The sequence below is a fragment of the Vulpes lagopus genome, chromosome 8 (assembly GCF_018345385.1).
Source record: "Vulpes lagopus strain Blue_001 chromosome 8, ASM1834538v1, whole genome shotgun sequence".
Classification (NCBI taxonomy): domain Eukaryota; kingdom Metazoa; phylum Chordata; class Mammalia; order Carnivora; family Canidae; genus Vulpes; species Vulpes lagopus.
Genome location: NC_054831.1, coordinates 86,864,143 through 86,888,540, shown reverse-complemented (window position 1 = coordinate 86,888,540; position 24,398 = coordinate 86,864,143). Strand labels below are relative to the sequence as shown.

General features: G+C 43.8%; 2 protein-coding genes across 6 annotated transcripts in view; one reads left to right on the top strand and one right to left on the bottom strand.

Annotated features, from left to right (window-relative positions):
- Positions 1-21,403, top strand: part of FGF1 (fibroblast growth factor 1) — an 87,877-nt gene extending 66,474 nt beyond the window's left edge. For 2 of the 5 annotated variants that reach the window (XM_041765625.1, XM_041765626.1), the window contains exons 2-4: positions 312-514; positions 13,168-13,271; positions 17,651-21,403. In XM_041765625.1, coding sequence (XP_041621559.1) covers positions 346-514; positions 13,168-13,271; positions 17,651-17,845 — 468 coding nt within the window. In that variant the 5' untranslated portion in view covers positions 312-345 and the 3' untranslated portion in view covers positions 17,846-21,403. Of the gene's footprint in view, positions 1-311; positions 515-12,248; positions 12,928-13,167; positions 13,272-17,650 lie in introns of those variants that run through there. The other 3 variants (XM_041765622.1, XM_041765624.1, XM_041765623.1) reach the window with 3 other exon arrangements.
- Positions 1-24,398, bottom strand: part of LOC121496848 — a 235,849-nt gene that overhangs the window by 129,395 nt on the left and 82,056 nt on the right. Inside the window, exons 2-6 of the transcript XR_005989355.1 lie at positions 21,379-21,460; positions 18,511-18,650; positions 3,158-4,067; positions 2,040-2,149; positions 1,701-1,837 (exon numbers count right to left, since the gene is read on the bottom strand). The gene's annotated coding sequence lies outside the window, so the exon portion shown is untranslated. The remainder of the gene's footprint in view (positions 1-1,700; positions 1,838-2,039; positions 2,150-3,157; positions 4,068-18,510; positions 18,651-21,378; positions 21,461-24,398) is intronic.

The following is a 24,398-nucleotide window of genomic DNA, read 5'->3' as shown; positions in this document are numbered from 1 at the left end:
GACCAAGACATTATTTTTTTTTCCCTTGCCCAAGTGATTAAATTTGAAATTCTAAAAAATGCACAGCCTGGACCAAAGCTGTGTCCAATTGGGAAGTGAGAAACGTCCTGAAAATCCCTCCCATGCCAGAGACCTTTCTTCCTTAACCGCTGCCCACCACCCAGGCCTGTTTCCTGTGGCCATCACCTGGGCAGTCTGTGGTTACTCCCCGACTCAGAACCCTGAGCGCTGAGGCTCTCCTTCCCTTCTGGAAAGGGTACGCGGCACCTTTGCCAGTGGGACATTCTACAAGGTTGTTTAATTTCTTCCAGCCTTGAAAGCACCATAACCAGCAGCTGCAGAGCCATGGCTGAAGGGGAAATCACAACCTTCACTGCCCTGATGGAGAAGTTTAATCTGCCTCCGGGGAATTACATGAAGCCCAAACTCCTCTACTGTAGCAACGGGGGCCACTTCCTGAGGATCCTTCCAGATGGCACAGTGGATGGGACAAGGGACAGGAGCGACCAGCACAGTAAGCACCCATCTCTCTTGTGGCCTCCTGCCTTCCTGCTGTCTTCCTTAGTCAAGGATGCAAGAAGGGAGGATGTGTACCTATGGGTACCCTTTTTCTGCATGACACACTCAGAGGCAGGGTGATATAAATGTGCGCAGGGTCTAGGTTTGGATAATAACACACTGTGAGAGCTACAGTCTACCTAAAGGGGTCCTATTTCAAGGTTTTAAAAGGACTATCTGTTGACCTAACACAAGTGCTTTGAGATCTGATATGGCCGCCAGCGTTCAACTGTTCTGGGTTTCTGTAACTAGTGAATAAAGGCCTGGCCCCCAAGGCTGGTGAGGGTCCCGCCTGCTCTCTGACAGGAAGAGCCACATGGGGCAGGGGCAGTGAACCCTACACAAAGACGTGGGCTCAGTTTCATGTTAACGGACTCTCCAGGTTATGTTTCCACTGGGCTTGATTTGTGAAATCCTAGTTCATAATCATAGTCTTACACATCATAAATTATGCAGCTTTTGCTTGGCCTATCATGCAGATGTGGTTGTGGTGACTGGGAGGGGTAAAGTCATTCTCCAGACCTTATAGAAGCGGGAGGGCGGGAGCAATGGGAGCCAAATGCTGACTATCTCTTCCAGGCTTTCCTGCCAGCTCAGCTCTCAGATGGTGTTGATAAATGGAGGTATGACTTTAGAGAAAAGAATCTTCTTGACTATCTAGGAACAAAAATCTCTTCCTTCTGCTTTAGTACTTCTCAAAGTGGTGTGTACATTTGATATTAGGGGTCTGGGTACTATCGTGACATTATCAGGGATTCCCTAAGCACCACTGAAGCATTAGCTGTTATAGAGAAGCCAAAAGTCAGAACTGGTTCTTGCTTAAAGGGTTAGTGATCTACGGGTAAAGCACACTCTGAATCAAAAGGAGAAATGCATATGGGAAACCAGGAGATAGATAATAATAGCAGAGATAGCAAGTGAGGTTCTATAGAACAGGCTTTAAATGGAATGCAAACTACTGACCTTGATGGTTTATATACCAAACAGTCTTAATTATTTGTGTAATATGCACCAAAAGTTGCAGACTGGAAGCACAAATGACCACCTCAGTGGTGCTCATTCTACTCTTAGATGCAAAGATCATGGGGTGGAGAAGCCACCATTTATGGATTAGAAGGCATTGTCTCTTCCTTCCCACTCACCAGGCATACCCTTGAGAAACGGAGGAGGAAGGCTGATGTTGGGGCTTGCAGCTGAAGGGTTACATTTTCAGGGGGTTTTGTCTTGATGGCTTATCTTCCAATCGGCCTAGAGAATGCCTTATACTTGATGATGAAAACTAGGTACCAGAGTGAGGCAAAAAAGACTCCATTTAGTACATTAAACAAATATATCTAAGTAACATTTACTGCAAATAAATGGACTTAAATTGTAGTCCATTGCGTGAGGCAAGCTACACAATTCATGTAATCTGCCCCCACACCACAAGGCAAAGAAGCTTTAATTCCTTTGGAATTTTAAATGTTTCTGATAAGTCTCACCCATTTTCTGAACCAATGGGAATGCTCTCTGATGCTCAGAATCTCAAGGGAAAGAACCATGATGATGTGTTCCTCAGGGTTAGACTGGCTTTTCTGAGAAATCTTGAATTCTGGGAAAACAAGACACTACAATTAGGACTTCCAAGTACTGGAATTTCTGTACAAATGGCATGTGATTTCATTGTTGTCATCCCATCATTAACATTATCGATTGCATGCTGGGTATGTAACATTGGGACAACTTCTGCAAGTGCTGTGAATTCAGCCGCCTGACCTAAGATGTCAAGAACCCTTGGAACTCAGCACAAGAAGGCCATTGGAGTGGGTGTGAGGAGATCTACATCCAAGTAATGCTGGATCGACTATTTGCCAAGTGAACCTGGGCTAATTACGTAATCTTCCTGGCCTCACTTTTCTCACTTGTAAGATAAGACTAATACTCATTTGCCTCACTGGTTTCTTAGGAGGATTAAATGAGATAATTGAAGAAGAAAGTCCCCAGCACAGTGCCTGGCTCAGGGTAACAACAGATCAGTACAATATTGCTGTTGTCATCATATCTTCATCATCATCATATCCGGACTTCCATATATTCAACCCAGCCTGTGGAAATACAGTATAGTATTTGAGGACCTTCACTTCATCTTTTCTATAACATTATCTCCCAGGAAGGTCAAGGGTCTAGATTCACATTTTGATTCAGGGCCTCTCTGGCAACATTCAGAGTTGTGTTGGCTTATTTATTTACTCTAGAACTAAGAACAAGGCCCAAGGAGGACAGAAATCAGAGTAAGGTGGGATGAGTGAGCAGAAATCCATCTCTGTATTTGTCAATACCAGAAAAACAGGATAATCCACATACTCTCTGCAGACTAAGGGAGGCCCTAGATTTAGAGTCAGAAAGCTTGAGTTCATATTGCTGCACTGTCACTTTCTAACTGGAACAGCACTGAACAATGACCATTCTCCCCATTTTGCATAAAATGTTCTGCAAAATAAGTGTCAAGTTCCTCAGCCCAAGGACCCTTCCAGTCACCCCTCCTGTCTAGCACTGTAGATGTCTCCAGTGTTCCCAATCGTCTAATCTTGGGGAAAATATTGATATTCAACTTTCTCACCTGGAGAATGGGAATAATAACACTGTCCTGTGTGTCTGACAGGCTGAAAAGTCTTAAAAGATCCTGCAGGCAGGAGGACTCCCGGGCATGGATGGACCCACTGAGTGTAGTTCTGTCGCCCTCTGCTGCCCAGTAGCGGTACTGCCACATACACTCTTCATTTCAAGGGTTATTCTGAATCCGAGTCCATCTGGAAGGCGCCCGGGGTGGAGAGAGTGGATGACCCTGGCTGATTAGCACAGTCTGGTGAGAGGACGGTTTCTATTCCTAGGTCATCAGTTTGAGCATGACTAGAGATTGTAGTCACAGGTACAGAGCCATACTCTTAAGACTAATGCCAGGAAGAATATTTCTAAAACCCAATCAAATATTGAAATAAATCTACATAAATTATACAAAATAGAACTGCATGCCTTCCAGCTCTACAAGGCAAAAAATAATTCTTCACAGCTTCTCTTTGTCTACAACCTGCAGATCTGCCATGGGCAAAACTAGGATGTTTTCAAAACTTATCGTCTTCCTAATTCCAGGAAAGTAAGTTTCTAAGTACCTAACACAAGGCCTTTTTTGGAGTGGTATGAACCTATGACAGGTGCTTGTATGCTGCTTGTATTGATTGCAACGTAGACCTGTGTAAAACGGCCCCACTGGTAAGAATCTCTCGCCAGTAGGGAAGATGTTTTTGGTTTGCCCTTCATAACTCCCCAAATCATGGCTGTAGGCAATCATCAATACAGGCTGTGGCCATCTGTTACAACGCCATTCTAGGAAAGCCAGGCAACATCAGAGTAAGAGCTGCAGACCATGAGCCAAGGCAATGGATGTTAAGTTGCAAGAAGATTCATGGTGACTCCTGTGGCTTCCCTTTGGGGCATGGGTAGATGATGGCATCACCTTGAGAGGGAGGCTCCTGGAAGAGGAACAGGCAAAGGGAAAGATGACCAGTTCCATTTTGGATACAGATTTGAGGAGTTCCTCTTGTACCATCCATATCTCCTTGCAGTTATAATTAAACTTATCCATGTGGTTACTTAATGGTTTTCTCCCCCACTAGGCTCCCTGAGGATGGAGACTTTGACTCTTATAGCTCAACAATGCAATTTTGTGTCTAGTACATTGACTGGTACTTGGTATAATGCCCAATAAATATTAATTTGATGAGTGAATGAATTATATTGGTGGCAGATAAATTCAAATTCAACAATATATTGTAGATACCTATTGAACACCTGGGGAAGTGATTTCACAGGCCTCAGTTTCTTCATTTTAAAAATAGTTCCCATGCCATAGAAAAATAGGGACCTTAAAAGTGTCATATACACTGCCAGGCACATAGTGGGTGCTCAAATAATGTTATTTATCATCATCATCACTCCTAGACTGACTTGACTTTCTTCCTATAACCATGTGATCTCTGGGGTCTGATAAGTTAAATGAATGTTAGCCTTGCTCACTGGATTTAGTGTTACTCTTCATCTCGGTGTCACCGGGACTGTCTAGGTTTGAAGCTCTCAAGTCCTGGAATGTAGGAGAAATGTGCCCAGGCCCTGGCCCAGCCAGCCCTGGCCTGTCTAACTTCTCTGCTGGAGAGAGCTATTGTGGGCAAAATAAGGAGGGGCTCCACGTTTGATTCTGCTCTTCCTGCTGGAATTTCCTCTCAGGCAAAAGGGGACATGATTTGTTCCTCAATAGGATGAATACCTGAATAGTAACTGGAGAAGAACAAGTTCACAGCATCCCAAATCTGCAGCCTCCTCGGTGACCACACCCCCTTGCCTGCCCAAGCACACAAGAGGCTATGTGGGGAGCAGGATTCCTGGCACTGCTCACCGCACAAATGGAAATGTTCCTGAGCAAAGTGTGTGCCAATCAAATATTTATAAATCAAACCACATCCTAAAGGCACTAAAGGGAGTTCACTGGTCAAAGGAATGGTACTTTGCACTCTTTATAAGGAGCAGACTCCTCTTCAGTGAAATCCCTCCCGCCTCCTTGTTTTGGGGCAGTCCAGACTTCCAGTGTCTAGTGTGCTATGGCTCGGCACCTCATGGTAAAGGCGCTTTGCTCCCCACCAGCATGGGCTGAAAGTCAAGACGGCTTTCCAGATCACCAAGGTGGGCAGAACTGGGCCCTGTTGGCAGAAGCCAGAGAGCCAGGCAGGTCAGCAGCAGACTGCTCCCCTCTGCAGGGTGCTCCCACAGAGGTGGGATGTGATGCCAGAGGACTCTCTGCCCCTTCTCCCCTCACTCCTTATCTGGTTATACAGAAGAGATTCTTCTAGATAGACTTCTTTTTCATAATATCACACAGGCCATGGACTACATTAAAATTTTCCAGGCATCTTTTTTTCAGACCCTAAAGCAGAAGCAGACACCTTTACACATTCTAAGAAAAGTCTTTTTCATATATATATGTATTCCAAACCACTGGAATTTTTTTTCCATAAACTCATTTTTTTTCTTCTCCATCTTTCTCTAATGTTTTATGGAGCCCAACTTGTGGCTACGTTTTAATTATAAATGCCACTGACATAAAACAACCTCACCGAGTTCTGAATGAGGCTGACCTCACTTTGGGTAAACACGGCAAAGGACAGGAAGTCTCCAACCCAGAATAAACTAGGCACGTAATCTCTTTTGGCCTCTCTTTGTAGAGCAGAGGTGGGAAGCAGGTTTAAAGGCCATGGACGTGCTACAGAAGCAGAACCTCCCTCTGCACTCATCTGTCCCCTGAATGCACCAGTTGTAATCTTATCTTTAAAAATTTCTAGGGCAGGAGAGGACGATGCTATGATGGCTGGGGGCTTGGAACCATGGTGCGGCACTCCAAAGCTCCCTTCAGCTTGGCAGTGGCAGGCTCATAAGACCTTTTCCTTCTTTCTATCCTTGGAAAGTAAGAATCATGTATCTTACTGTGAATAAGGTGCTGCTAAGAGCTAATGGAAGGCACTGTGGAGAAGAGAAAACCAAAGATACAGACAGAATTCTCCAGGAAAAGAAAGGTAGACTGCCTATGTAGGGGCTGCTATATCCATCCAAAAGCTCTGGGTTCACCTTTATGCAGGTTCCTCCAAGTAAAAAGACCCATGAAGGGATCCAAACTAGAAGCACAGGGCAGGGAAAAGCACGATCCACAAAGGTGGAAATTACATTTCAGTATTTTGACATTTATTTTTGATCAATGGGCCACTCCTAAACCAGCACACCCTTACGCATTTCCTAGTCAAGAAGCAGGACTCTGGATTCTACTGGGGACATGATGGTCACAAACCCACCAAGCAAACACTTACAATCTTCTTGTAGTACCTTTTTTTGAGAAGGCTTTATAAATCTGAATTTCTCTCGGAAACATATGTGTATCTAGAGGAGCTTTTAAAAATCTGCTGGTGAGGGGAGAAGAGGGTGACTGAGGGGAGAGAAGGCAGGAGCCCCAGGCAGAAGCAGAGCCTCTGTGCCTATGCAGGCCGTGGAAGCTATAAGAACTGGTGACCTGGGATCCCTGGGTGGTGCAGCTGTTTGGCGCCTGCCTTTGGCCCCTAAGAGATTACGTCGGGCTCCCGGTGCATGGAGCCTGCTTCTGCCTCTGCCTATGTCTCTGCCTCTGTGTGTGTGTGTGTGTGTGACTATCATAAATAAAAATTAAAAAAACAAACAAAACAAACAAAAATCTGGTGACCAAACAAAGAAATTTAAAAATAAAGAAATAAAATAGCAATTAAAAAGAATTTTTTTATTTAAAGATTTTATTTATTTATTCCTAAGAGACACACACACAGAAAGAGAGAGAGAGAGAGAGAGAGAGAGAAGCAGAGACATAGGCAGAGGGAGAAGCAGGCTCCATGCAGGGAGGCTGATGTGGGACTCGATCCCAGGACTCCAGGATCACGCCCTGGGCTGAAGGCATGAGCCAAATGGCTGAGCCACCCAGGCGTCCCTTAAACATTTTTTTAAAGAAAAATTGCTTCCATTTCTTCTGCTAAGTCAAAAGTGCCTATTCCCATTTCAGAACTGTGGAACAGTAAGTACTCCATGGACTAAATGACTTGTCTCATTTTTCAAAAAGCACTTGCCCTTTCATCTTCAGGACCTTCCTGTCACATATAGCAAGTCCTAAATTCCCTGCATGAGATAAAACGCTGCTCCTTCCCTTTTGCTGAGGTGTTAGTTAACCTGGTAGAAGGTGCTGGAAGGAACTGAGCAGAGAATCTGTGGCCCTAGGGCCCTCTCAGCCCTGTCCTGCCTCATCAGCTTTCCTGGCTCCCTGTCATCTGTCAAGAAGAACACCTTCCTGGATACCCGTGTTCGGGTCTACACAGTGCCTGGATCAAGCCTGAGCTGGGTTGTGGAGCATCACAGGAGCGGTCAGGAGCAAGAAACAGGAGCTTTGGCCGGCTCTGAGTGCCTGTTGACTAAGAGCAGAGCCTTATACATCAACTATTGCCCCGAAAAGGAGATGTCACAGTCACCAGCAGCCCCATCACCTAGACGGACCCAGAGTCAACTGGTGACTGGGCTTGCCTCAGAATTGTGTTTTTAAAGAAATGAAGACCTGGGACAAAGGGCAAGTTCCTCCCACTGCCCTCCACAGACTCAGCCCTCCTCCTCATCCTCCCCAGAGCAGCAACTGGTATGAGTTTGGTCTGACTCCACTGCACAGTTTCTCATTTTACTCCCTCTATATGCATGACCTATGCAGTTCTGTGTTTTTTACAGAATTTCATCAAAGATTTGCTATCCGTATTCTTTGCAATTTGCTTTTTTTTTTAATGATACATTGTTTTCTGCTTTTCTTTGAAAAAGAATATATATATATCTTCTATCTCTCTAATACATACGTGTAGCCACTCTATGTACTAATACCTAATGCAGACATATGAGAGAGAAGAGAGTTTCTGTTGTAGCTGTTGCCCTTGTGTTGGCCTTTAGCTTGACAGCGCTGGGTTTCAGTAGCCTGGGTCTAGACCTCCCCGCCTTCCCCCCCGAACCCCCCTGTCGAGCCCCCCCCCCCCGCCCCTCCTCACCCCTCCTGGGCAGCAGCTGCCGAGCCTGCAGATTCGGGGACCGGGTGTGGGGGGTGAAGTGACTCCGGGGAGCGGGACACCTCGGCGGTTCCACGAGCGCCCCGGCTGGGTGTTACTCCTTCCTGCCAGGCCTGCTCGCAGAGGATATATGTTTAGGAAACCCAGCCAGAAAGAAATCCAGTGAAAATGAGCTATGAAACTTGGACATCCTGGAGAAATAATATTTACAGAGGAAACTCTTGAGACGAACTCTCACCAGTGCGACAGCCCCGGTGCTGGGCCCCACGGCCCAGGGCCGAGTCCGGCCCAGCCGCTCTGGCTTGTGTTTACCTCGGTGAGGCCCTCCCCGGCCAAGATGGGAGGCCGCAGACGGCAAAGGGGACTCTACCTACACCCCCTCCCCCCCAGAAAGACGAATGGAGACTGTGTAAGGCACAGAAGAGAACTAGGAAATGAAAAGCTCTCTAAAAAACCCTCCTTGCCGATAATGATGTGTCAGTGTAGGTTCATCAGCTGTGACAAATGTACCACTGTGACAGGGTGTTGATAGGGAGGGATTGCACACGTATGGCAGCAGGGAATATATGGGAAATCACTGCACCTTCCCTTCATTTTTGCTGTGAACCTTAAACTGCTCTAAAATATAAAGTCTATTTTAAAAAAATCTTCCTTGAGTACACACAAGGACCTGTCCTTTGGGATTTCCGCAGTTCCTATAACATATTTGAATAAATACCTACATAATGGGTGGGTAGTTGGAAAAATGTCCCAGGCAACTAACATCACTCCATTCTGGAGCTAGAAATGGGATCCTGGATGACCACCCGCCATCTTGTATCTGACCTTGAACAGAAGAAGGTCCAAGAAAAGAGAATCTGGCTGGATTTGGATCCATCTTTCTCATCACTGGAGCCCAAGGTGTTGTATGAAAGAGAAGGAAAAACAGGATACTTGCAATACTCAGAGCTGGACTCTCGTCAAGATGTTACTCCTTCTTTCTTTCTTTCTTTTTTTTTTTTTTTTTTTAGGTTTATTTATTTATTCATGAGAGACACAGAGAGAGAGGCAGAGAGAGAAGCAGGCTCCATGCAGGGAGCCCAATGCAGGACTCAATCCCAGGACTCCAGGATCATGCCCTGGGCCAAAGGCAGGCTCTAAACTGTTGAGCCACCCAGGGATCCCTCAAGATGTTACTCCTGATCCTAAGTATGATCTTGGGTAAAACAGGCTGTTGGCAAGCTTCAGTCTTCTCACCTATAGGACAAAGCCTCTGTCACCTTCCCCCAGGGAATTCTGGGAAAAGCAGTGAAGTCACTGCAGCTCAGTGGAAATGACAGAAATGGTCCTGGGCCCTCTCCATGCACTAGATCATTTAATCCTCAAAACAAATGCATGAAGCAGATACTATCATCACACAGAAGCCAACAGAGCTACATACCTTGCCCAGTGATCACACAGCTAATGCATAGCCAAGCCAGAATTTGAATTCATGCAGTTTGATTCTGGAACCCACACATGAAATTTATACTGTTTATCCCATGACAGAATCTAGCACAATGCCTGCCACATTGAGGTGATCGGTACACAGCCCCTTCCCTTGGTCTCTCTTAAACATGCAGGATTATGCTGAGAAACTGGCAGAAAAATATATGTAAAGCTTCTCTGAAAACCATCAAATCCAATGAAAATACAGAGCACTAAAAAAAGAAAAAAAATTTATTGAGATTTTATTCACGTACCATAGAATTGACCCACTTATGGTGTACAAGTCAATGGTTTTTATATTCACAGAGTTGTGACTATCTCCACAATCAATTTAAGAACATTCATCAACTGCCAAAGAAACCCTGTACCTCTCAACCATAATTCCCCTTTGCTCTCCCCACCATCCTCCTCAGCCCCTGGCTACCACAAATCCATGTCCTGCCTCTCTGGGTCTGTCCATTCTGGACATTTCATTTCAATAGAACCATAAAATATGTGGTCCTTTGTGACTGGTTTCTTTCACTCAACATGTTTTCAAGGCTCATCTATGCTGTAGCACATAATAGGACTCCATTCCTTTTTACAGCCGAACAAGATTCTGTTGTGCAGCATTGCTATGGAAGGTATTGACTTGCTTCATAGACTGTCAGAGCTGGGGAAAACAAAAGAGACTGAATCCAAAGCCCTCCCATGTTACTGAGAAAGAGTCTGTGGGCTCGAGGTTAAGGAGCCTCTCCGAGGTCACCCCGCTGGCTGGTGGAAGATCCTGTAAAGCTCTCAACTTGGTCCCTCTTACTTCACCCCACAAAGCATTACCGGAAAGGTAATTCAAAGTGCACAGCTTACTGATGATGGACAGCGGAATCCTCTCTGCAAATGTTAGCCTAGCATCATACATTCAACAAATATATCTTGGCTGAACTGGAGGGTTAAGCACTGTGTGAGGTGCTGTAGACCCATGGGCGACAGGACAGAGAAGGTCCCCGCTGTGTCTCCCAAGTGTACCTTCTCCCAAGGAGGCAGAAATCAACAAGCAAAAGCCAAAGTGACAAAAACAACTGTGTGCCATATAAACTGCCACAAAGGAAACCAAGGCCTGAGAAAGATGACGATATGCGATCTAAGGTGGCATTGGCAGGGGCACGGTGTGTATGGACAGCAGTAGGGGACTGGGGTGGGGGAAGGCCTCTCTGAGGAGGGGGCATTTAGGCTGGTGCCTGGAGGAGGAGAAGGATGCCTTTGATCATATCAGGGGGAAGAATGCACAGACAAAGCATGAAGCGCGTGCAAGAATCCTGAGGTGGGAAAGAGCTAGACGTGTAGGGGATGTTAAATGGGTGGGGCAGGGTGCATGATGAACGAGCAAGTCGTATGGTGTGAGGCTAGTGAGGAGGCTCAGATCATGAGGGAGGCCTCCTGGCTTGTTGTCTCATGACTCCCCTCTCGGACTAACCTAAGTCAAGAAGACCCGTGGGAAAGGAGGTCAGTGGCTTCTGCTTTCCTTCCTGTGAATTAGATAAATGCCAGTGACCACAGGGAGCTAGAGGAGACCTGAGTCTCTGTAGCAAACACTCCCAAGAATAAGAGACATGCATCTTTGGTAAGGGTGAGTAACGATGTATCACTCTTAGGATGAATCAGAAGATAAGGAAAACAGAGGGAAATAAGAAAATATGTCCATATTAATAAGGAAGCGGTTAAGATGATGGTATAGCCACGTAGGAGAACACGGTGCAGCTGACAGAAAGAATGAGGTTAACTCCTTCAGTACTGAACTGGCAAGATCTCCAGTTAGTTGTTAAGCAAGCAAACAAAACAAAACAAGGTACACAGTTGTGTGTGTATCATACCATTTATGTAAAAAAAAAAAAAAAAAAGGGCAGGAAGGATAAAATGGATTTGCCCAGATGTGCATAAAGTCTCTCTAGAAGGAGATACGCAAAATATATGTAGGAGGGGTTTATGTGTTCGTCTCTGTCTCTCCTGATCCCTGGAGAATGTGCCCTGGGAGGAAGGACAGGGGTCTCATCTATCCTGTTTACCACTGTACCCCTGTTATTACATGTGGGCGGCTGGGAGACAGAGGCAACAGAAGAGAAACTCTTCACATCTCCTCTTCTATGGTTTCCGAGTTCAAAATCTGTGAATGTATTTCTTATTCAAAGAAATAAAACATGAAAACAAGGAAAAGGCGATAAGAGGTCTCCAGCTGCCAACCGAAGCCTGGCGTTCCTTCCAGCCCATGCTGTCCCTCGGCTTCTGACTAGGCTAACCCTTCAGGAGGTCAGCTCGTCCTCCCAGAGAATGGGGTGCTCACTAGTCCTCACTTAGAGTTTCTACCCCTAGTAATAACAATGGCTGTGACAGTCTGGTGAGCAAAGAAATTGTCCAGAGAGTCCAGAGTTAAATTTTGCTTCTCAACTGTGAGCCATCAAAGGACCTCTCTCCAGAGCCACCAGGGGGAGAATGAACAAATGCAGAATCATTGAGTGGGTGTCGTAATCCAGCTAGTGGTCTAGCAGTGAGCAAGGCTCCTTAGGGGTATTAATCAGTATAAAGGGGGAGTTCAACTCAGAGGAACTTAAATCCTTGCTCTCAATCTCAGAATTTCCCAACTTCAACACTACTGACCTTCTGAGCTGAATAGTTCCTTGTTGTGGGGGGCGCCCTGAGCACTGAAGAATGTGGCACAGCATCCCTGGCCTCCGCGTACCAAATGCCAGGACCACTACCCTCACTGCAGCCAGCACAACCCAAAATGCCTCCAGACACGGTCCGATGTCTCCCGGTGAACGGAATCACCCCAGGGTGAGAACCAGTGTTCCCATCCCTGCATCTCCGGGCAACTCCTTTGTTTTCCCAATTAGAAGCTGGGGTTCCCCGCTGCCTCTATGCCAGCTGGGCTGCCGCGGAGGCTGGCAGCTGACCGAACTTCATTGTGGGAGAGTTCCCTGAGTTACAGAGGCACCAACCAACCCAACTTCCTGGGAACCTCTCTGTCTGGGAAAAAGAAAGCTATCAGATTTTTAAAAATAACCATCTGCCCCTCGAGAAGCTCCCACGCCTCACAGGCAGGGGCCCTGAATACTCCACCCCACCCCCACCCCGGCCCAAGCAGGTTGATAATTAAATCAAGCACACCCAGGCTGGCCAGCTGCCCATGCTCCAGCCCCAAGGAAGGCAAATGTGGTGACCTCCATCGGCCAGGAGGGGACAGAGACAGAGGAAGAGCACAAGGGGTCATCCTGCAACACGCAGGGGGATGGTGAGCACACCCACCAGCATCTCTCCTCCTCTCAGGAACCTAATTCCCAAAGGACAGCTTTCTTTGGAGGGCAAAGAAAAAGGAACTGTATTTCTATGTTTTGATTAATTTGAGGCTCATCCTTGAGGGCACGGACAAACGAATGAGCAGAATTTTCCATGGCTGACTGTCCTGGCCGCCAGGCCCTATCGACAAACGTTCAGTGTTTATTTACTTTTGCCCGTGTTATTTTTGTTTCAGTTCAGCTGCAGCTCAGCGCGGAAAGCGTGGGGGAGGTGTATATAAAGAGCACCGAGACTGGCCAGTACTTGGCCATGGACACCGATGGGCTTCTGTACGGCTCAGTAAGTATGAGGCCAATATGCTTCCAGACATGGCCAAAGTTTGAGGTTTCCAGAAATCGTGTTACGTTGAGTAATGCAAACTATAAAGCAACAATTAGTCTCTGTTTGTTATTTTTTCCAGCAGGATTCCCACCCTCCACCTTGCCTTATTTTAGGTTCAGGCATGAAAGAGTTTCTTGTGATAGTCTCTCAAAATACTCAAACATACTATCGCCTAGACACAGAGGAGACATTGATTGAGATTTTAGTAACTCATCAGTCAATCATTGCAGGATACCTATTCCCATTTCATTCATTCATTTCAAAAATATTTCTTGAGTGCCACCACATGACATTACTGTGTTCTCTATGCTTTTGGCAAAAATTATAGAGCCTAGGTCTAGCATGTCCCATGTCATCCAATGACCATTATCATGGGCCTCCTGTGTCTAAGTACTGTAGGGAAGGTGAAGATGAATGAGCTACATCCCTGTCCTTGAGAAGCACAGTGTGAGTTTATTCAGTAGCTAAAAACTCTCCACATCTTCTGCTCCATCCCTCCCCTGGTTAATGCTTTACACAGGTTTGACCCAGCATATATTGATCTTCCTGAGAAAAGAGAGACCGACAATGTGATTTTGCCCCTCGTTGTATCTCTGGTAAAAGATTGAAATGGAAAGAGAACTAAAGCCAATGGACCCAAGTTCTGAAATTATTTCTGAATTTCAATGATCCTTTCTTTATATCCTATCAAAATGATCATTGAAGCTTGGCCAAATGCCTTTCTTTCCTTTTATGAAGATGTCTACAAAAAAGGCAGCCAGGAGGGGACTTTGGTCTCAAGCTCCCTTTGACTTACATCAAATTGCCAAGGGGCAATGAGCACAGAAGACTGTCTCTTGAAGCTGTAACTTCAGTCAGGCCTCAGGATGTGAACACAATTTTGATTTTTCATGTCACCTGCTAGGGGTCAGGAGATGAGACTGTCAGTATTGAGCAGTCTCCTATGGCTGTTCCCTGAAATGTGGATCAAATGGGACAATTTCAAAGGAGTTGGAGCTAGGCAGTGACTGCTACATAGGAAGTAGATTTTTTTAAGGTGGTTCTTCCAGTTGGTAATAAAAATCAATCAACCAATCAATCACTGAATCTGACTCAAAACTGAATCTCAATTCACTGCAACTTTGGCAAGTTACTTGCCTCCTCTGAGCCTTGTCTAAAATAAGGATAGTAATGGATAGTGACTACCACATACAAGAGTTACAAGGGATCAGAGAGACGATGCACAGAACCCATCCACCAATGTTTCTGACACATGGGAGATGCTCCAACAATGAGAGCTATAAGACAAATAATAAGTGTATAAATCCTTTATCCTCATTATTTCCTACTTTATGTTTATGGTTTATGGGTTTTCCTTCTTTTATTTTTTTTTAAACATTTTTTTTAATCTTTATTTATTTATGATAGTCACAGAGAGAGAGAGAGAGAGGCAGAGACACAGGCAGAGGGAGAAGCAGGCTCCATGCACCGGGAGCCCGATGTGGGATTCGATCCCGGGTCTCCAGGATCGCGCCCTGGGCCAAAGGCAGGCGCCAAACCGCTGCGCCACCCAGGGATCCCGGGTTTTCCTTCTTTTAAATCAGTTTTGATATGTAATGCAATCTTCTTTTATTTGTCTAAAAATATTGAGGGAGAACCCCCAAATCCAATTTCCTCTAGGCTCCCACTGTAGTCTTGGCCATCACCGTACTTCACTTGAAATATTCAGAGGGTAATCTTAATATATTATGCCTAATAATCTATATATTTCTCCAGTAATGACAAGCTCTAAAATATCTCAGAACTCAGCTCACACTCTTAACCAGTTTTAGGGATTAATCTACCCCGATACAAATTTTATATCTGTGGAAAAGACATATTATTTTAAAAAATAAGTTTGAAAGGCTATATATCAAAACATATTTAATATATTTATCTCTAGGGATGGTAAGGGGCTGATTTTATAATATGTGAATGCCTGTATGATCCAAATTTCCTATAGTAGCCATATGTGACCCATACAGTTGGGGAAAAAGTGTGCTAAAGATAAAAAAAGAGAAAAATTTTTAAAAGAGTCATGAATCAACAGTTGATCTCCAGGCCCCTGGCTCTGTACCAAGTGCATAACAACTACTGACAAATCCTCGTTGAGGGACAGACGGCCCTCCTCCAATTCAGCCTGCTGACTCAGCCTGTGACTCAGCCGTCCTGTGTGTGTCAGCTGCTCTAGTGTAACAGAGACATCAGGTGAGGGACATGGCTGTCCTCAGCTTCGTCACAGAACTCAGGCCTGACGCCCACTGAGGGGTGTCATGGGGTACCCTCCCTACAGGGGAGTGGGCAACCCACACAGGTCCAACACTGCCTACCTCCTCCCACACTCAACAATGTGCATCAAAAACTAACATCTAGATAAGTTCCTTTAGAGACAGCAGAGTCACCCAATTAAATAGTACACTGATGTCCCATCTTATTCTAAAAAGATCCATAGTGTCTCACTGAGCGGTCATTGCACTAGACAACAGGTGAATAAGAAACAAGAAACTTCCAGTTACATGGCTTCTTCCTAATCAGAGGGAACTTTACTGACTGCTTTCCATGTTCTCAAGAGTCAAGTTAAACTCATCATCTCTCTGCAGAGCACCTGTCATGTGCAAGACTCTGTTTTTGGGAGAGTAGACACAAGGCCAACAAGTTTCCACCTCTTCCCTAAGGGAGGCCTACAGTCAAAATCACAAACATGCCCATGAATAAAGAATAACAAGCAATAAGACTGGAAACCACCAGAAAGGGCATCATCTACCACTGTGGGGGAAGAAATATTGAGATCACAGGATTTGGAACTGGAGCAAAGTCAATATACAGCATAAGGGTTTTATATGTAATAATATATTAAATTAAATATAATAAATGTATTCTAAAATCTTGATGCATAGAAAGTTCAAATGCCTGGGGTTCTTCCCACTTTCTAATCGATGAACTCCAGGTAAAACAGTAATTGTGGGTAGATATTTTTAAAGTAACTGCACTATTTACGATGTTGTAGTGATCTCTCCAGCTTAATAAATTTGCAACCGCACTGGATTCCACTGTCTGGGTGTACCCTATCCACTTAACCAATCACCTTTCCATGAAGATTGAGGTTGCTTCCAATGTATTTCCATTATATCCAGTACTTCAAAGATCATCTTTGAAAATACTGTTTTACACTTGCTCAACTACTTCCTAAGGCTCAATTCCTACAAATGACACTGCTGGGTCAAAAATAATACATATTGCCAAACTACCCTCAGAAAATTGCCACCAATTTATCTCACCAACAGTGCATGAAAGTCCCTATTTCCTATGCTCTCATAATACTAAGTATTGCAAATTTTTTTATTCTTTGCAAATATCACAGCCAACATGTTAAATTGTTTTTGATTTGCATTTTCTTTTGATATTGAATGTTTTCATAGGTTTATTTCCCATTTTTTTAAAGCAGATATAGCATGCCATTTTGATAACCTCATCAGCCTATATCCATATGGACATATCTATGTCTCTCCATTTGTACATACATAAAGATGTGAGAGAGTATGTTCATTGACTGTTGACAGTTCCCCATATCTGGGTGGGTGGATTTGGGGTGGTTTTTTAATTTTTTTTTTCTTTTTTTATAAAGTAAAGTTGTGATTTTTTAAAAAGTACAAATCTTTCTGTAAGTAGTTTTTTATACATAGGAAAGAATAAAGCTATTTTCACTTTTCAAAAACCTTAAATTCCAGGATATGTTTTATGCTTAGGACATGTTTTGTGCAAGTGTTTATGATCCCAAAAAATGCTAAATCAGGTAAAAATCCTGATATTGTTAGTGAAAATCACCAGGACAGAAAATAACATTAGTAGGCTTTCATTTATTTTTCAAGTCCAAACTTAAAAATCCCCACCACATCACAGTCTGGTTTTACCTATTTTGGCTTTTTTTCAGGGGCATGTCCCTGTGCCAGGCCTTTACAGAGACAAAAGGCCCAGCCCTGCTCTTAACATGCTTATGGTCATCCAGGATTTCCCCAATGGGAAATTCCAGGATCCTGAGGACAGCATGGAAGGGATGCTGACAAAAACAGCAAATGAATTTTGAAGGCTCATTATGTGCAGACCCATCCTATTCTAAATCATTACCATTAACCATTGCTCTCTGAGATAGGTTCCAGTATCATCTCAATTTTCCTGAAAAAAAGAAAAAAAAAAAGAAAGAAACTAAAGCACAAAGAGCCTCAGTAAACTCACCCAAGGGTGCATGGCTAGTAAACAGAGAAACCTCATTGAAAACCAATCATTAATAAGTCTACTCTGTTTTGGTCTTATCTTTTTAGCAGACACCAAATGAGGAATGTTTGTTCCTGGAAAGGCTGGAGGAAAACCATTACAACACCTACACATCCAAGAAGCACGCGGAAAAAAATTGGTTTGTTGGTCTCAAGAAGAATGGAAGCTGCAAACGCGGTCCTCGGACTCACTATGGCCAAAAAGCAATTTTGTTTCTCCCCCTGCCAGTGTCCTCTGATTAAAGAAATCTCTTCTGGGTGCCGACCACTCCAGAGGAGGCTGAGCGGTCCTCACCCAGTTGACCCCAGATTATTCCCTTGACCAATGGCTGCACTAACCCCTGGCCCACAGAGCCTGAATATGTAAGCAACGCGCTTCTAAATGCCCAGTTCACTCTTCTGCAGAGCCCTTTACCCCAGCACAGTTTGGAACAGAGGGATCAAATTGCTTCTAGGGGCCAACTGGCTGGTCAGTCTGGGTGTGTGGATGTCCAGTTGCCTACAGGCACCTGCTGTAGGCTCAGCCTCTCAATGCAAAGGTGTGGCCAAATGAAATGTGTTCAGGGGGCTGCCACGTGGGTCATTAGTAACTGCATACAATTCCTTCTACTGAGTAAACTCTGATTTCCCCCAAACATCTGGCATGATGCCCTCTCGTCCTTTCAATAGCCCCACGTATATTAGCAGAGAAGCTTATGGCTAGGTTAGGGGAAGGTTGTGTTCCATGAGTAGAAACTGGGTTGAAGAAATCCACCCCCTCTCCAAGAACAGAAGAGTCTAAAATGGCAAGGGGAGATTGGGTTCTGGTGGTCAGCTTAGAAGGATGGGCTTTCCATGCAGAATAAACAAAGGATAGGAATCCTAGCCTCAGGAAAGCAGAATAAATGCCTAGCTTTGGAAGTCCTTACCATGTCTTGAATTTCCCAAAATTATTCGGCAGCAGGAAGCTTCAGGAAGATGTCAGATGGACAGCATGGGAAGTGTTCTCTTGATAAAAGCAAAAACATCAGATGCTGGTAAATTCATTTGAGTCTGGGGTGTGGGAGTGCTGAGAAAGAAAGGAAACATGGGCTGAGGGGATGCTTTCTTCGAAAGAGGTAGATCCCAGAAGTGAGGAGGAAAGAGGAAGGGACACAACTTGTGGCGGGTCCCCAGAAAACAGAGGCTCTAGAGTCCCAGGTGGTGCTTACAAATCACAAGCAGATTGGGTTTGAGTGTAGATGCCAGTTTGGTGGGTCTAGGGTGCAATTTGTGTATTTCTACATGCTGGGGGGAGGGAGGCTGAGGGGCTGGTGCCCTCCCCTCTCCATTTGCTCCATTTCCTTTGCTTTAAGTAGCAAAGTCCTGAAGAATGCTGTTCCAGGGAAGGTGGCTCAAGCCCCTGATCCTCTCTCACCTCACCCTTAAAAGTGTATACACCATTCGTCTTCATGAGCATCCAGGGAGCATCAGCAGCAATGATGCTGAGGTGAAGGAACATGGTTTTAAGGCACTTTGGCCCAGTGCCTCTAAAATACCCATTCAGAAGATATACAAAAGCATACTTCAAAAATGTTAAACCCTCACAAACAGCTTTTCTCAAGAGGCCATTTGTGTTACGATTACTTGTATAAATATGCTTCCTGCTTAAAGTAAACTTGACCCAAGTGGCTAGCAAATGAGAAACACCATTCATCTCTGACCTATGATACTATTGCCATATAAAGGCCTTTAATAAGCCATTTACATCTATGGTGAGACTGTATGTTTTAATTGCATTGAAAAATATGTAGCTTAAAGGCAGTTAACTGATTAGCATTCAGCCACTGAGAATAATAATAGGATATGATATATAAGCTCTTCAATTATCCACTACTTACACTACATTTACCTATACAAAGATTGTACTTCATTTTCCATTGTGCTATTACAGATTTTCCTTTGAAAGTAGGGACTCTTAAGCAAAGATATGATAACTGTGGATAAAAACTGTTGAGAATATTAGCTCATGTTATAAGGAACTGACATTGCTAATGGAAAAATAATTCCTTACCAACTGAATTGTCATGTTTATGATGGAAGAAAAAAATTGTGAAAGTTCAAAGCAACAGTATAATTGAGGAACTGAACTAAGTTAATGCTATGGTTAATAATATCATTCTGCATTTGTACAGAAAAACGATTTCAGAACTTTTTGTTTTTGTAGGTTGGATAAGATAATTCTATTTTATTTTAGTAAATCCTTACAGGCAAGTTGGGGATAGTGCCGTGCAGTTTATTATCTCTTTACTCTGAAGATTTGGCCAGAAAAGGGTACCCAGAGAGGAAATCTAAGATATTTATAATGGTCCATAATTTTTAGTGTATGAATCAAATTCAAATATAACACTGGACAAGAAAAAATTAAATGTTGCTAACAGATGAGACGGAAGTCGGTGGTTTCAGAGACTCAACGCAGTTAGAAGAAACGCTATTGTGGCCTCCACAACCTCTGCCCAGTCATTATTCATGCCTTCATTCATTCGGTGAATATTTATTCAGTGCCTACTGTGTGCTGGGCACTGTCCTGGGTACTGGGGCCCCTGGAAACCTTGTCTGTCTGGTTTGCTGCTGTATTCTCTCCCAGGGCATTATATTTATGATAAAAAAGCTGTGGATTCATTTATTTCAGTCAAATAAATACAGAGACTGTAGGTTGCTGCTAAATGAACAGCAAGTCCCAGAAACCCAGGTTCTGGAAGAATTAGTGATACCCAGTGTAAGATAAACCCTGATCAAAGTGTCAGAGGACGTGGCAACGGAAACCTATTATTTTCTACCTTGGAACCATGTCAGCTTCAGGGGGACCACTTTCATATTGGGAAAAGAGTCTGTTGGATCTCGTAAGAAGGGAGTAGTTGGCAGATGCCCCTCCATTCTGAACATGCTCTAGTTCCCTAAACATAGAGCATTCCTGTTGCGTTCTCTCTTCCCTGAGTAAGCCATGTAGCCATCTGCTTGTCACACGCCTCTCATTTGGATTCATTTTTGGGCCAACTGTTAAGAATTGCCTGACATTCTGTACAAAGCACCAGGCGCATTTATGCTTTTGATTGTTTTCAATGTGGAGATGGAGGTGGTAGTGATCTGTTTCCTTGGAAGGGATGACAATCAGAGCCTCATCTAGCCAATAGTGTGTACTTATCAAAAACTGACTAGAGCATCAAGCATTACTGAAGATCAAGGTCCTTGCTTTGCGTCAGAGGTGACGGAGCCCAACTCCTCAGCCCCATGGAACATACTGCCTACACCCACTGAGCCCACAGGCTGCGAAGCTGACCTCTGATGAAGAAGACATTTGTCATTTTACATCTCTCTCTCTCTCTCTCTCTCTCGGCACCTGACAAGTATTAATAAATGTTCCACTAAAAGGTGATAATGTGTCTCTGAGTTTCAGAACATCCCAGGTCTCATCTTCCTACAGAAGATGGTAGCCTGGTAGGTAACCTGGTACCTGTCAGATATTACTTTGTCTTCTAGACATAACTTGTCACCGGATAGGAGACCTTACAGGCTGACAGGAAAAGCAAAGGTAGAAACATTTTTCATTTTGTTTGGAAACCTAAGGCAACATTAGTGTTTTTCTAGGGATCCATCAGAGAGGATTTGCCCCCTGATAGAGCCAAGTACCATAACTAACTCAATTGACACTTTTTCTCCATAGTATAAATTATGAAAATTTATGCTACTATTGTACAGTTGACCAGCTTGTGCTTAGGCAAACATACTGTGACTGGAAAAAAAAATTAAAGACTTACAACTTTAAGCCAATGGCAAAAGGCACATCTCTTGCATCTCAAGTGCTTTAATGAAGGGTAACAGGTTTGCCCATCAGATTTTCTGGAATCAAAAAAAAAAAAAAGACTTTCTGAAATCATTATCATACTAAGCAATATATCCTTAAATAAACTTATCAATCTTAGGACTTCTTTTTTTATTATTTTATTTATTTCTTTGAGAGAGAGACAGAACACGAACAGGGTTGGAAGGGCAGAGGGAGAAGGAGCGAAACAAGCAGAATCCCTGCTGAGCAGGGAGCCCAACAAGGGGGCTCGATCCCAGGACCCCAAGATCATGACCTGAGCTGAAGTCAGATGCTTAACCGACTGCCACCCCGGTGCCCCTCAATCTTAGGCTTCTTATTCTTAGGAGAAAGCATACTGTTGCCTAGACCTCACAGCAGAATCAGATCACACACACAGACACTCACATGTATACACACACACTTACACAGGCGCTCACACACATACAGTCCACAAGCATATGTACCTATTAATAACGGTTAGGCAGCGTTTGTCCACTCAATCAATTACCTGCCACAATCATTGCTCCTTTTCCTTTTAAAGTCACCTAAACTCAATACTTTCCTACTTTTTAGAGCTTGATTCACAGTAAGAACATTTCCCATCACAACCTAGCACATACACTCTTTTGTATACACACATGTCAGGAAACTATACATATGAGATGCATTTTTTCCATTACTTTCCACTAAAAAATGCTGGTCAAAGATCCATTAAATTGGGTCACAACATTAATGGGTTACAACCACAGTTTTTTTAAAAAAACACTGGCTCAAAGAACTGGTGTTCTTCCCGAAGATGACGAGACCCAATTAGGATCCTGTATTATGACTTTAGTGTTTTCAAAGACAATGTTTGTTCAAAGACAAGGGGACATCCTGTTACCCAGGAACCATCTGTTCTGAGGGCTTGGTGGATTCTTTTAGTTGGTTTGCTACTAATCATACAAAATGAATGTACTGATGCAGATCCCACAGGCACCCACTGCTGCCTGCAATGCCTCCAATGCTTTTAGCAGATTTCTGCTGGCAGAGCCCTGAGGACTTGGGCCCCCTCCCCTCCTTTGGAATTCTCATCACTGTGGGGCTTACGGGCATTCCTTCCCTAACTTGCACAGTCTTCACTTCATTCCTTCCTCTTACTCTGTCCCCACATTCTTAATTCATAACCATTTCTAAACAAGACATGAAAAGGAAACTGAGCCAAGAAAAGGCTAGACACCCAGAATTTCTGAGCATCCTTCCCAGCCCCCATCACTTTCTGACAATTATTCTCTTACCTACCTAACAGAAGAGTTTACCATCCATAACTCAGTGACAAGATAAACACCATTACTACTAGAATGCATCTTATATAGGGATTTGAAAATTTTCATCTTTGTTGTACAACTAAAAAAAAGTAACTCAATGACCTAAATGTTTGAGAGGGCTGGCTGAGAATTGGCCTCTTATGGGTGAACTTGATGGCAAAACAGAAAATTCTAACTGAAGTTGCTGCCTTCCATATTTATCTGAGTGATGTCCCAGCTGCCATGGGGTGGGGAGGGGAGGGAAATCCTAGCCCTACCCTTGGGTCACCGTTATATGAAGGAGTATGATAATAGTGACATGTCAACAAAGATGTGCCTTTAACTGCCCTTGCACAGATTAACAAAAATTATCTGTAGAAGCAGTAGTGCAACATATAAACACTCAAGCCTGACCTAGCAGTGGAACTTGTAACTTCTCCATTTCAAAATCACTAGGCATTTGTTGGGCAACTGTTAAAATTCAAATAATGGCTCATGAAAATTAGCGCACCCCCTTCTTCCTACTCCACTCCTTAAGCCTGCCCTCTACCCCCAGAAAGAAACTCCCTTGCTATTATACATAAAATTTACTCTAAAACCCAGTCAGAGAATTCAGAGCCTGAGATGTGGGGATCTGACACAGGACACTTGGGCCCCCCCAGTGATTCATCTGACATTCTCTCAAGTTACAAGGAAATGTACTAAATGACTATTGGGATCTTTCTGTAACACTGTACCCACTCTGTGGTTGACATATTGACCATGACATACTACACTGTTAGCTTTCCACCCTAGTTATAAAATTAAAAAGAGAAACCAGGTCAAGCACAGCCTGAAGCTGGAGGGTGGGTTTGCTTTATAAAACACATGTATTGTAGGACCTAGTTTTGGGGTCTTCTGATGGGTCTGAGAATGTGTGTGATGTGGGAAGGAGGTATTTCCTAATTGCTTCCTTCCCTCTGAGCTACCCACTGTCACACAGGCTACATTTACACATTTAGTAGCTAAATATTGGTGTCTATTTTATTACATAAACAAGCAAAACCTCACCATGTCCTTGATGTGCTCCTCTGTCAGCCTTAATGAAGGGTTGGGCACTCCTTGTTTGGAAGTGTGTTCAATTTCAGGATTTGGTTCACTTGGTGGCAGTGTTTGGGGATGGAGGTGTAGACAGGCAATTTGTGCAAGTTGTCACAGAGACGCACATCACTGTGATTTTTGTATTTCATATTTTTCTGCCTTCAGAGAAATTATTTTTTTCAGTCTTATCCCAAGATACATAAGAGCAAGAGGAGAGATTATTTTATGAATACGCCTTGGCCCAGAACTTTCTTCTCCAAAGTAAGTTACAGGGATATCTTAATATGCTAACTTGTTTTGTTTGGATTGTAAAAACAGGACTGTTTGTAGTCTGCGGTGTCAACTGTGTAGAGAGTTTAGTAGCTTCCTGGAGATACGAACATTGAGATCTATGGCTTTCTCAAAATACAACATCTGCATTAGGAGCTCCGAGTCTGACCTGGGAAATGGTGCAGATTTTAGGACTGGCCGGATTATTTCTGACAATACAGGATAAAATTGTAAATCCAGGGCAGGTGTGCAGAGGGGAAGTATGAGAGAGAAACTTATTTCCTTATGCATGATGCTACTGGAATCTGTCATAGAATATTCAACTGAAGAGAAGAAG